The sequence below is a fragment of the Podarcis tiliguerta genome (genome assembly GCF_965153285.1).
Source record: "Podarcis tiliguerta genome assembly, chromosome: 2".
NCBI classification, from domain to species: Eukaryota; Metazoa; Chordata; class Lepidosauria; order Squamata; family Lacertidae; genus Podarcis; species Podarcis tiliguerta.
Window position 1 is genome coordinate 80,064,822 of NC_139535.1, and position 13,345 is coordinate 80,078,166.

General features: G+C 49.1%; 1 protein-coding gene across 1 annotated transcript; it reads left to right on the forward strand.

Moving 5' to 3' along the window:
- Positions 1-1,283: 1,283 nt before the first annotated feature.
- LOC310672061 (CCN family member 1-like) lies at positions 1,284-11,782 on the forward strand. Its single transcript, XM_083428613.1, has 5 exons — positions 1,284-1,543; positions 2,515-2,731; positions 5,753-6,079; positions 8,420-8,625; positions 9,032-11,782. The coding sequence occupies exons 1-5, from the start codon at positions 1,493-1,495 to the stop codon at positions 9,338-9,340; spliced, it is 1,110 nt and encodes a 369-aa protein (XP_083284739.1). The 5' UTR covers positions 1,284-1,492; the 3' UTR covers positions 9,341-11,782.
- Positions 11,783-13,345: the final 1,563 nt, after the last annotated feature.

Genomic DNA, 13,345 nt, shown 5'->3' on the forward strand with positions numbered 1-13,345 from the left:
TTTTACTTGTTTCCTTTGGGAAACTGCTCTAGTGAACTCACAACACCTTCCACGTAAGTGGAGAAGGCTTACTTCAAATCTATCAGCAACTATAGTATGAAGATCTACCATGAAAAAATGATGGCTGGACCCTCAACATTGGAGGTAGTGGGGATCCTATCATATTATTTACAAGGATGGCTGATTTGCCCAAACTTTGGCCCCATTAATGTCTGCGAGGCACTGTTGGTTTATGGTAAGTGGAAATCACCAATCTCTTATTAGCTCCAATATAGCCAGGCTCAATGATGTCAGTTTTGCCTCTGTTTCAGTAGAATGAATGTAATTTACTTGAAAGCAGATTTAGCCCCATGCAATATCAGAATCAGTTTAATATTTCAAGGTAAATCATTCATTCTCAAAACCCTTTTGCAGATCTTCTGTACTTTTGTTTAAAAAGGCAAACCAGGACATAGTGCCCCAATTATAAAATGTGATAAAGGATGAAATTTAACTTACACTATTGCAAAGATGTTTGATTTGGTACATATCCCATCCCTCCTCTAAGGAGCTAAGGAGAGGATGCTTTCCCCGCCCGCCCCCCACTTTATCTTCCTCAGCCCTTATCTGGTGGTGCTTGTTTCCCCCTCTGATGCCACTTTGGTACAATTTAATGATTTTACAATTTCAGGATGAATATTGTGTGTGCCCACTCCGAAGTCTCGTTGATTTAAAAGGCGCTTACTCCCAAGTAAATGGATCACGCGCTTAGCCACATTCTGGTCCCCCAGAAAGACCCCACCCATTTGTCTCTCTCTGGTTTCGTGGGCCTTTGATCTGCCCTTGTGTCGGATCAGAGGCTGGCGCTGGCCAAGCAAACGCTGGCTTCCTTCTGCTTATTTTCCTTCGCCCGTGATTTTTTCCTTCGCTCTAATTTGTTTTTTTGCATGTCAGGAATGACTGTGGCCGCGGCTGCTCCTCATACTGGTATGCCTGTGCACTGATGTGCCCTAGGGGAGCAGGAGCCTTATTCAGCAGTCTCCATAAAAGCGCTACTCTGCTTAGCGGAACACCCTGGCCCGCGCGAGACTACGCGCGCATCGCCTCGGAATGCACTAGCCTTCTAATTTTATGAATGACTCTATTCATTCAGCCCCTCCCACCTTTCCAAAGCCCCTCCCCTGGAATGTTTGGAAGTGCGCCACCGTTGCTATTGGCCGGCGAGGAGGTTCCTATTGGCTCCCAGCCCGGTAGGTGGGAGGGGCCCCGGGGAAATATAAATACAGAAACAACGTAGTTGCTTTGTAGGTATTGAAAGTTGCGCAAAAAGGGGTGTGCGGAGAGCTTACAGAGCCGAAGGATCCTGGGGACAATTTTGCAGCTGCTCTGCGATCCACTGGCTGTCTCCTCCGGATCGCCCGAGAGTTAGTTTCTCGAGTCGTTTTATTTTATTTTATTTCATCTCCTTTGGTGTTTTTGCTCCCTTTCTGGCGTCTCCTCCCATCCGACAGCAATGAGGCAGGCTGTCCTGTTTAGCGCTGCTTTCCTGCTCTGTGTCTCCCTGGTGAGTAGCTCTTGCTTAGCCACCCCATTCTCTTCCGCTTAGACAAGTGAAACGTGCGCGCAAGGTTGTTGACGATGACAACAGGCAGGGGTGACCAAGCACCAGGCAGCGAGAATCATTTGGGGAGGGGGCGTTTCATCAAATGCTAGCGAGCTCTTGCTAAACTCTGGATTCCAGTTCCATGCTGCCCCCCCCGGCCCCCTCTGCTGGCTCTCCCGGCGGATCTCGGGCTCACCAACGTGACTGCGCTCGCGAAACCGCATTTATTCACACGCGTCCCGGTCGGTTGCGGTGGGGATTAATCCTGGGAGGTGTTCTGTGCCTCGAAGCGGTGCGGAATCGGACCGGTGTCGGACTTTCTAATGCTTAAATCTGGCGAGCCTGTCCAGAGTGGACGAGCTCAGGAATAGAACCTTACCGAGCATTAAGGTGAGTTTTTTTTTTAATTTCCGCCCCTGTGGACTCCTGGGAGCTGCAACTCCGCCGCCGCTTTAGCCCCGGTGCCTCTGTGGCGGGGCTGCTTTGATGGTGGTGGCAGGGATTTTATTACGGAGATTTATTTGGGATGGAGGGGACGGGCACGTTGGTAGGGGAGGCCGAGAATGCCGGGACTCCGTGGCATGTAGCGCCATCTAGGAAACTATTTTGGTGTGGCCTTTAAAATAAATACATAGCAGGCGGCCAGGCGAAGGTTAAGATCCGCGCGTCCCCAAAGATCCCACAAGCGCCGCAAGCTGCAAGAGAGGAGGAGGGCCCTGATCCGGAGCTTCAGCGCCCCAACTTGCCCTCTCGGCCAGCTTCCGCCTTTCCTACCTCCCTGGGGTAGTTCAGTCGGTAGATCAGTAGATTTTTCATCTCAGGGTCATGGATTTGAGCCCCCTGTTGGGCAAAAAGGATCCCTGCATTGCAGGGGGTTGGACTAGATGACTCTGGTGGTCCCGTCCAGTTCTAGGATTCCTCTCTCGTTGCAGGTGGCCTCCCGCTGCCCCGCCACGTGCCGATGCCCCCCTGGCGGCCCGCCTCGCTGCCCCCCCGGAATCAGCCTGGTGCTGGACGACTGCGGCTGCTGCCAAGTGTGCGCCCGGCAGCTCAACGAGGACTGCGACCAGCTCTCGCCCTGCGACCCCCACAAGGGCCTGGAGTGCAATTTTGGGGCCGACCCCTTGGCGAATCGGGGCATCTGTTGGGGTAAGAGAGGCGAAAGGACGGAGCGGAGGAGGGCGTTGATATTTCTATAGCTGTTCGTTTGTGGGGCTGGCTGGAGTCATAATGTATCAGTGATCGTAAAATGATAACTTTTGAAATCGTTTTGTAAACCTACCTTGCACTGTGAAAAAAACACAGTATGCTGCTGCTGCTGCTGCTGCTACTACTACTACTACTACTAAATAGAATTTTTTAGTTTAAGTTTCTATCTGGTTTATAAATGCTTTAAATGAATGAATCAATTTATTTCGGTCACTGAACAGAGTGCATGCTTTAAATAAATACAAAATAAACCATGCTTCCTGCTACTTAATCCTGTTGATGGTCATGATGATAATTTCAGTTGTTTTTGTGCTTGCTGATTACCTTTTTATGTGTGTGTGTATTTTATGTGAACTCTGCAAGAAAGTGCTTTGAAATCATTACTGCGATTTTAAGTTGATTTCATACCCAGTGTGCTGGGTGTTGACCAGCAACCAACTATGTTGGGCAGTGGCATGTTATGTACTAAACTGGCACCTAATCACAAACTGGCACATAATTTAATGAAGGAGGAAGGAGCAAGGGCTTCTCCTCCAGCCTAGTCAGGCACGTTCTCTGTTGGGGCTAGACTAGGAAAGGATTTCCTGTTGATGTACATATTCTGCTTTGGCAATCATATCAGGGGTGACTGGTCCCCGTGTCCCAGGTGTGTTTTCTTTTAAGAGGTTCAAAGTCCGGAAGGGTTGGGCAGAGCCAACGTGAGGGCTGGTGAAGGTAATTTGCAGATGTAGCAAAATACGTTGTCTCTTATCCAACCTCCCTCTAGTGACGGATGTAGTTGTGGAATCCATCGTGGCATTGCCATGACGATAGAAAGGTTAATGGAAATTGTGTGTGAAGAGGCACAAAACATTGGACAGGAGTGTGTGTGGAGAGACAGTTGCGCAAATATTTTTGTTCCTGAAGCATTTTGAGAAAGCCAGTCTCTTGATCAAGGGTTTCCTTCAGTGCTTCTTGGAAAATTTGCTTGGGGCAACTTCTGTTGCCGGTCACCTAAGTAAGGCGAGAGTTGCCCCAAGCAAAATATTTGTGCAGCTTTTTCATGCTTGTTTGTTCCTATGACTGTTTTTTATCCTCCCTCTCTCTGTGCTTGCTTTAAAATGGCATGAGCTCAGGAGTTGGAGAGAAGTGACTTTGTAATCCAGCCTTCACCAAGCTAGTGCCCTCCAGATGTTTTGAAGCACAGCTCCCATCAGTACCAGCTGTAGTCTGGAACATCTGCCAGATTGGAGATGACTGGTGTGGCCTTACAAACACATAAGGGGTGAAAGAGATATCTGAGGGCAGCTGGGCAACGATGAGACGCTTGAGTTGTGCCTCCGCTTGGTGGAGGGTGAACCTCTGTTGCTCCCCTCCTCTATCTTCTCTCATGGATGTGGTGAGCATTTTTTTCAGGGTCAGCCAGCCACTCACTCTTTCTTTCCCAGTAGGATAGAAAACCAGGTTTGCAGACTAGGAGGAGGGGAGTTCCTTGGCAGTTTCTACACCAGGTATTTTGCTCCCTTCTAGGTAGCAGGTTGGGACGCAGGTGGTGCTGTGGGTTAAACCACAGAGCCAAGACTTGCCGATCAGAAGGTTGGTGGTTCGAATCCCCGCGACGGGGTGAGTTCCCGTTGCTCGGTCCCTGCTCCTGCCAACCTAGCAGTTTGAAAGCACGTCATAGTGCAAGTAGTTAAATAGGTACCGCTCTGGCAGGAAGGTAAATGGCGTTTCCATGCGCTGCTCTGGTTCGCCAGAAGTGGCTCAGTCATGCTGGCCACATGACCCAGAAGCTGTATGCCGGCTCTCTCGGCCAATAAAGCGAGATGAGCTCCGCAACCCCAGAGTCGATCATGACTGGACCTAAGGGTCAGGGGTCCCTTTACCTATAGGTAGCAGGTTTATGATGCTCACACAAGAGGACACTTGCTTTCGGAAACATTGAAGGTCCTAGTAGATCTGTATTAGCGTTCATCTTGTGGCTCCACATATGCAAGCTACATGTTACCTCTCTCTCTCTCTCTCTCTCTCTGAGCTGGGAGGTGATGCTGGAGGGCAACACTGTTCCCATGAGAAAGCATGCTTTCCCCACTCCTTCCTCGAGACTACTTCAATTCTGTACATTTAGCAGGGTCACGGTTGTGTCTGGGACCACCCGTTTCCCTGTATGTCTGAGCACTGCCCCTTGCTGGAAAGTTTGAGAAGTAAGATCTTCGTTCAGGAGCACACATGCTAAGAAGAGAGCAAGGAGCAAGTGAAAAGTTGTCTAAATAGTTGCAGGGGAGTAAGGTGAAGGGCACATCTCTGTGGGCCAGGGGGAAGCGCACTGCATGTAGCAGGAGGCTCTCCAGGCGTGGCTCAGGCCTTTGCAACCCGATCTCGGTCCATGTGAGCTCTTCGCATCCTGTTTTCACATGGCTATTTAAAGCTCCAAACACTCTCTTCTTGTTGACGTGGCCCCTAAAAACCTAGTTCTGCAGAGGAGTGTATTTCTCTTACTTACGACGCTGGCAGGTTAAGTCCTGCTCTGCTTTTCACATCCACAGACTCCAGGGATGAGGCTGGCTGTTATGTAGCTCACTCCCAGGTTGGCCTGAAGTTGCAGATGAGTAGAGGGAAGCAGGAAGTGATCTCAGAGTTCTCCCCCACCCTATCACCTCTTGGGTATTTTTTAACATTATCTGGTCTTCCATCATTGATCTGTTGGTAACCATGGATGCCAATCCCTAACTAGACACCAGTTTAGGTGAATGGAAGATTTTGTGTTGCTGGAATGAATGTCAGGGACCATTTACCCTTTGGCACTTATTTCAAACCATCTCTGAAACTGTTGTCCCCGTGCAATTCCATGATGACTTCTTGAAACCGATCCAGATGCCTGCAGCTGGGTCCTCTCTTACAGGGACCTTACAGTCAGCATCACTTGTTCATTTTTAATCCAACTTCTGAAACTGAATAACACCTACCTTTCTACCTCCTCAGCAAAGCAAGAAGGCCGGACCTGCGAATACAACGGCCGCATCTACCAGAACGGGGAGAATTTCCAGCCCAGCTGCAAACACCAGTGCACTTGCATCGACGGGGCTGTGGGTTGCCAGCCGCTCTGCCCGCTAGAGCTGCCCCTGGCCTCCCTGGGCTGCCCCAGCCCCAAACTCCTGAAGGTGCCCGGCCAGTGCTGCAAGAAGTTTGTGTGCAGCAAAGGACCCAAGAAGTACGGAGGGGTCACCTTTGAGTACAACGCCAATGGCGACTCCAGTGACAACGAGCTCATCTACGTGGGCAAAGGCGGACACTGGAAAAACCTACCAGGTGAGGGCTGAGGGGTGCAGTCAGAGCAGGAATGTTATTCAGCTTCTGCCTGTATTTATACCGAAAGGCTTGTGGCACCTTAAAGACACCTATTGTGGCATAAGCTTTCATGGACTACAGCAGGGATGGGGAGGCTCAGGCCCTAGGGCTGAGTAAGTCCCGCCCCCCACTCCCTTGGGACTTCCCCTAGGCCACACGCTCTCACCGAGCGCACCCCCTATCCCCAGGCGACACCACTGCTTTGCTAGCCTGGCTTTGCACGCTTCCTGAGTCTTCTTGGCAGGCTGGTGTGTGTCTCTGAAAATGCCTCAAGCTTGCATGTATGGACTGAGAGGAGCGTGTGAGCAAGTCTAGAAACCAGTGTACTGTCTGAATTAATTTTTTTGCACTGATTCCGCGGCTCCCTTTGCCTCGTGCCCCACCCACCTAACTTGTGAACGCTTGAAGGTTGTCCAGATGGGAATGCGGTCTTCCTGGAATCCACCTGGAAGGGTTTCTTTTGCAACAACAGACTAACATGGCTGCTCCTTTGGAAATCCTTAGAATGGAAGGCATCCCTTTATACTGGATGTTTTCCATCGTATTAAGTCACTCTAATGCTTGCATAGGAATAGAGAGTCTGTGTGGGGATAGTCTTGGGCACTATATTTGTGGTTCTTGCTAAATTTGGTGTTCATCACGATTTAAACAGTTGCTTTGGGGGCCTGAATATAGGTAGTTATGAGGTGATATATGGCTGTAGGGATTCTCCACCTCCCCAGCTTAGAACGATAGGCACTCTTGGACCAAAAATACCTGCTTTATGAGCTGTGCAGCAGTGTGTTGCATCTGCCCCATGGGAAATGGAGGAGCAAAGTAAGATGAAGCTTCCAGCCATTGCTAGTGAGACTGCATCTGTCAGAGGCATTCCGTTGTAGGATGATGTACTGTAGGATGTCATACCAGGATGTTTATTAGCAGGCCGCATTGCAAGGCTTAAGTCATCTGCTTACTGCATGGCATTGCTCTTTGATGACAAGCTGCTCCTTAAACTGCATTGGGACACCATCTCACCCATGAAACCTCCTTGCACTATCAATTTCTAGGTCCGTTTCTCACACAAGCTAGTGGCGATGTAGCTACCTTCTCTGTTGACAGCAATCTAGTGGCTTTGCTACTAACTCTAGTTGGAATCCTGAAATTTCCTCCTGCCTCCAAGTATCTTGGTGTCTTCACTTCCTACTACTTGGGCCTCATGCGGTCTGGGCACCAAGGCACTGAGGGAAAGGTTGCGCCTTGAGAAGAAGGGCATAAGATGCAGCTGGCCAAGTTTATAACCGTTTTGCTCCAAGGGCAGGAAATGGAAAGCTGGCACTGTGTTGCGTGGAAGCGGCATCTAAACAGGGTGGAGACACAGAACATAAATAGGGGTAAGAGTGGGAGTCGCCTTTGCCCTTTCGGGATCTATATCTGATGCTCCCGAGGGGCAGGAAATGTGATCCCTCACTTGCATTTGCTTTGGTTCCCAGTTGCTATTTCGGCTAAGCATGGCAGTGGCTCATAAGAGAGGGACCGAAAAGCATTAAATCTGTCTGAGAGGGATCGTTCACACAATCTCCTGTATCACTCTTGCTCCCAAGTGATGGTTGGTCGGGATGCCACTACTCCTGCATATTTTGTTTTGTGGTTTCATGGCAAAAGAGGAATGCAGGCATTTCCTTCCCAGAAGACAAGAGTTTGCACCTACTGAATTTATTCTACAGATGCCAGTTTAGTCTAAATGGAGTTGATGGGTTCTTAGTTGCCAGAGTCCCAAACAGCCTCCACATCCCCCCTCCACACCCTCTTTCCTCCATTTCCCCCCTACAAACTCATTTCCCATGTTTCCTACCCAATGTGTGGCCTTGCCTCTTTCTGTAGTTGCCATTTTGAATGGCGTGGCTGCCATGGAGGCTTACGAAGAATCCTGCTGAGTCATCTTGACTCAGCATGATGGCCAGCTAGATGCCTCTGGGAAGCTCATCTACAGGACAAGGAGACAATTGCCTTCTGCTGTTGTCCATCAATGCCTGCCTTCCGTTTGTGGAAGATACAGGGAACCTGTGGCTCCCCAGGTGCTGCTGGACTCCAACTCCCATCATGCCCAGCCAGCATGGCCAGTAGCTGGGGATGATTGGAACTGTAGTCTAGTAACATCCAGAGAACAGAACAGATGTGTTCCACATCTCTTAAGGAACTTAATCCCTTTCAATCTCATTTTATGCTTGGCCAGTGTGTGTAGCTGCTGGCAATGCATTGCTCATCATTCCCTTTGGGTTCAGAATGACAGTGCAGTAACTGGGCTTCTCTTCTCTTCCCCAGCATGGAGGCCATTCTTCCAAAGCCACGTGGCAAAGCAACAGCACAAGTGCTTGGCTCAGACTACAGACTGGTCGCCATGCTCCAAGAGCTGTGGCTTCGGCATCTCCACCCGCGTCACCAGCGACAACCCGAAGTGCAAACTGATCAAAGAGACCCGGCTGTGTCAGATCAGGCCTTGCGGGAAACCTGATTTTTCCAAACTAAAGGTGAGGGTTGGGAAGGTGGGAAGAGGGCGAGCAGGGAATAGGGGAGGGCACTGCTTACCACAGAAGCCCAGCATCTGGGACACGAGAGCTGAGTCTGCCTGCACTCCCAACCATTCAAAATGGCAAGTTTTGGAGAATGGGAGAGCCTAACAGGAGGGATTAGGGCCCAAGATGGTGAGATGTTCTGCTCCAGGCTTACGTTACAGGAATGGTGTCTGTGGGGCTAAGAGGTGTGTGCTTGATCCCCCATATTCCTGCAACTGTCCCATATTCCCTTCCAACTCTACAATTCTATTATTCTATTCCATGACTCTGGGTTCTCCAGCTGTATGCTTTGTGTGCATACAGCTTTCCTGGGCCGTATTCTTTTGCACACAGTGCAAATACTTTCCTCTCCTCTTTTCAGAAGGGCAAGAAGTGCTTGCGGACACACAAAGTGCGTGAGCCGGTGAGGTTCAGCTATGCCGGCTGCAAGAGCCCACGCCGTTACCAGCCCAGCTACTGCGGGTCCTGCTTGGATGGCCGCTGCTGTGTCCCTCTGCGCACTCGCACCCTGAGCGTGCCCTTCCATTGCCCGGATGGGAGCTCCTTCTCCAAGAACGTCATGATGATCCACACTTGCCAGTGCGGCCCGGCTCATTGCCCACTCCTCAGCGAACCTGCCATGGGGCCCCGGTACCAGCTCAATGGGGATATTCACAAATTCCTGGAGTGATGGAGCCCGCTACCCTTGGGAACCGAGTCGACCCATCTCCAGTGACTCTGGATCACCCCTATGGACTTGAGGCCCCTCTGCCTGATGTCAGGAGAAAACAGGACATCCTAAACCTGCCCTGCTTCCATGAATGCAAATGCGACTAAAATTAGGAAAGGCAACATGGATTTTGGAGGTGCACTAGTTCCTCAGTATATGGGCTGATTACATTGTGCTGTGCCCGGGAGTCTGGAGATCTAGCGATTTGAGGAATGGATCTCATGTTGCTGGGTTCAATCTCTCTATTCAGCCCAGCCAGGCTCAGGCTGGAACTGGGCCTTAGGCAACCAAATGGGAGAGTCAAACAAGGAGATCTCCCCATTGAGGCCACCTTTAGGGCTCCACAGTCCATGATTTGGTCACAGTGCTGGAAGGAAGGAGGAAGCACAGCCCTTGCGCACTAGGGATAGCTGTAAATTCTCTGGTTTGATTTGCCAAATCCCAAGATGGACAGCTCCGATATCCTTAAGGTCCTTTGACTGGAAAGAGCAGAGGAGGACGCAAGGCAGATAACCCACAGCTGGACTGGATTGGGGTGAGGGGGAGTCAGATCTGCCCTGGATGCCTCCCTAAGAGCCTACGGTCCTTAGATTGAAATCTGGCAATGGAGCCTCAAGACAGCCCCACAAATAATGAATTAGGAAGGGTTTCGGTACAGAGTTCAAATTAATGGTCAGTAGAGGAAGGCATGGTGGAGTGGCGGTGCTCACTTGACCTCCAGGCAACTGAGTTGCTACTATGGGTGGAGGGGGCAAGGCAGTGGGGAGGTCACCATGGTGCAAATGCAGAGGCAGACCAGTACTCCTGGTGTGTTTGCACTGCGCTGACCTCCTCGCTGCCTCACCCCTCCCCTTCCAGGTAAGCAGAAGCAACTCAGCTACCCAGAGGTCAGGTGATTGCTGCCACTCTACCATGCTGGCTGCTGCTGCTGCTGCTGCTGATTTTGCTTTTTTAACCCTGTGAATTATTGAGAAAATGGCCAAACAAGGGTTGACAGGGACCTGCTTCCCCTTCACTGCCTGCTGTTTGCACCTGTGCTATTTCCTTCCTTGTCTGCCTCAGTTGGAAACCTTTGCTTCCCAGACTGTCCTCTTTTGAACCGAAGGGCTGCCTTGCCTCCTGCTCACAGCACACCCTGGTGGTGAGATGGTTTCCTGGAGAGAGAAACCTGTTGGCAACGACAATGCAGAAAGCGAAGGGCATATCCGTGCACATTTGGCTTCTTGCTCTAGTTTGTGCTGTTTCCCAGCTCATCCTTCTGCATGTTGCCAAACTGTTATACAAACTTGGATTGGGGGGGGGGGATTTAAAAATAAAAATGTGGGGAAAATCAGAGTAAACACACACATTGCAGACTGGAAACAGACCCCCCCCCCAAAAAAAGAGGGAGGGCTGAGAATTGAAGGAGATTTTCTGTGTTATTTCAAAAACCAACAGACCCTGTTTATCCAGATGTGATGGTAGCAGAAGGGAAACACTTTATCAAATCACTTTCTTCCTTTGAAAATCACTTTCTTCCTTTGAAAATCAGCATCTGCCTCCAGACTAAGACATGTTGATTTACGGAACGGTCATTTGTAAAAGGCAACCCCCCATTTGGGGAGACTCTCCTCTCCAGCAATTCTGTCACACCATGGCTAAGCTTAAAGAGCATCTCCTCCTAGATTTATTGAAGCACTTTTTAATGATGATAATTAATCATGTTCCCTATATGTTCCTGGTGAGCAGCAACAGGGATCGTCAGAGAATAGGGGGGCAATGTTGGAACAGATATTAAACTGTTAAGTCTTTCTTGTCCTGTTGAGGAAAACTATATTTATGAGCGCAGCAAAGTAGGCTTTGCTACAAATAAGGAGATTTTATTTTATTTACCTTTTTTTGCATAAATATTATAGCTTCAACGCTGGTTTGGAGTGTCGGCTATTTAGCTTCATAATGAAGCCTTCCTTGCTTTGCATCTTGTAAGCAGAGCTTTGATTCCACTCTCCCTCTTGGATCTTAAAAGTTGCTAGAATGAAATGTGTGTCATTTCATTCTGGTGTTTGTGCCTCTTTCCGTCGTCTTGGAGGTTTTGGTGTAGGAAAATCATGACACTGCTCTTGCAAAAGGGCTTGATATAAAATGTTCAAGGGGTGTGTGATAGGGAACCTTGGTTGCTTTCCATTTCTGCAGCCATCACCCTTGAACTCTGTTCTTCCCAATGTAGGAGGAAATTGGATTTGCAAAACCAGCAGGACCTGACCTTAGTTGAAACTGAGGGGTTCTTGTTATTTTCAAAATGTATTCTTGGGCTCTCAGTTATGATTTTAAGGCTACAATCCTATGCACATTTTCTTGAGAGTTTGGCTCACTGAACTGATTGGGTCTTACTTCTAAGTAAACATGCACAAGCCTTCTTCATGAGATACTAGTGACCATATTTATCACATCCTCATTATTAGCAGCTGACATATATTTATTGTTTAACTACTAGTTGTGCCAAATGTCTTAATGGTTTCTTTTTACAGGTGAACCAATTTAGTAGATATGGGGAATGCAGTAGGTTTTATATAGTTCGCCTTCGGTGTTACTTTAAACAGTCTCAGCCCACTGCCATTCCACCATTTTTACCAGACACTTCAATGGAGCAACAGAAGATTTTACATATACATATTACATCTGACTAAGACTGAATGGTGGGAGGCAGGGTTTCAAATACTATAGGGCAGAGGTTTTCAACCTTTTTGAGCCCACGGCTTCCTTGACCAACTACATTCTTTCTGCGGTTCCCCTGTGGGGCTCAGGAGCCCAGTTATGTCACCCCTTGCCTGCAGAGCTGGCAGCCTCTCACACTTTTTCAAACATCCTCCTTTGTGGAGTGTTCCCTCAGCCTCCTCTCCGCTCTCTCCTTGGGAGTCCTCTGGGCAGCTGCTGCTGCTGTCCCTGGTCTCTGAGCTGCCCCCACTCCCCCAAAGAGAGGTGTCTCCCAGAGGCACCATTTGCCTGTGGAGCTTATAGCCTGGGCTGCTGCAACAAACAGCTGTGCAAGCCTTTGGGAGGCAGAGACACAAGAGGGCATCAGAGGAGGGTGGGAATGAAAGAGGGGCAGAGGCCAGTGTTGTCCGTGGCACCCCTGACCATCATTCAAGGCACCCCAGGGTGCCATGGCACACTGGTTGAAAACAACTGCTATAGGGAATCAACATGAGCTGATCTACAGTAAATGGGAACAGTGGCGGATCTTGGTGTTTCAAATTTAAGCGGTCAGGATCCGCCCGCTCCCCACCTCTGGCGCCATCGAACCGGTTGTGCTCTCCTAGATCTGCTTTTAATAGGAATGCTGATCTGAAAACATTCAAACCAAATTCACCAAAGGTGAATGCTAAATGCTATCCACTCCAATAACCCTACAAAGATATAAATACAAAACATGATGAAAATCACCAGCATACGACATCCCCTGAATATATTTGGATTCTAGTAGGTCCCAAAATGAATAGGTTAGCAATATGTCATTATTTTGCAACGGGGTGGAATAAGAAATATGCCATTAATGCTCATGTTAACAGAAAGATGGTAAGATACAGATGATGCTAGCATTGTTCTGCTCTGGTTAAATCTCATTTTAAGGATACAAATGAACACCAGAAGCTTCTATACACAGAGTGAGACCCCTTGGCCTTGTGTTTGCTAGCTGGACTGACACCAGCTGTCCCGGGTTTCAGAGAGGAGTTCATAACTGTACAACAAGCTTCAAGACCTGGAAAGAGACTTACCTTGGGTCACAGTGCCTGTAGGGCAGGAGAGGGGATCTTACAGCAGTGTGACTTTACTGCCATCTAGAGGCCACCTTCTCTGTAAAAGCCAGGTTGGCTGCCTGAACCATGCATGGAATGTGGTTTTTAGAGTAAGCGATCAAAACCTCTTGCTTTTAGACCAGCTTTTACAAATAGGAGAGGGGTAAAGTAGCTATGTCTCCTCAAACAA

What these genes read in the sequence shown, in the direction of transcription:
- LOC310672061 (XM_083428613.1), top strand. Translation starts at nt 1,493, where the DNA reads ATGAGGCAGGCTGTCCTGTTTAGCGCTGCTTTCCTGCTCTGTGTCTCC. An exon ending in TCCTGCTCTGTGTCTCCCTG is followed by an intron (nt 1,544 to 2,514) that starts GTGAGTAGCTCT and finishes CTCTCGTTGCAG; the next exon opens with GTGGCCTCCCGCTGCCCCGC. An exon ending in ACACTGGAAAAACCTACCAG is followed by an intron (nt 6,080 to 8,419) that starts GTGAGGGCTGAG and finishes TCTCTTCCCCAG; the next exon opens with CATGGAGGCCATTCTTCCAA.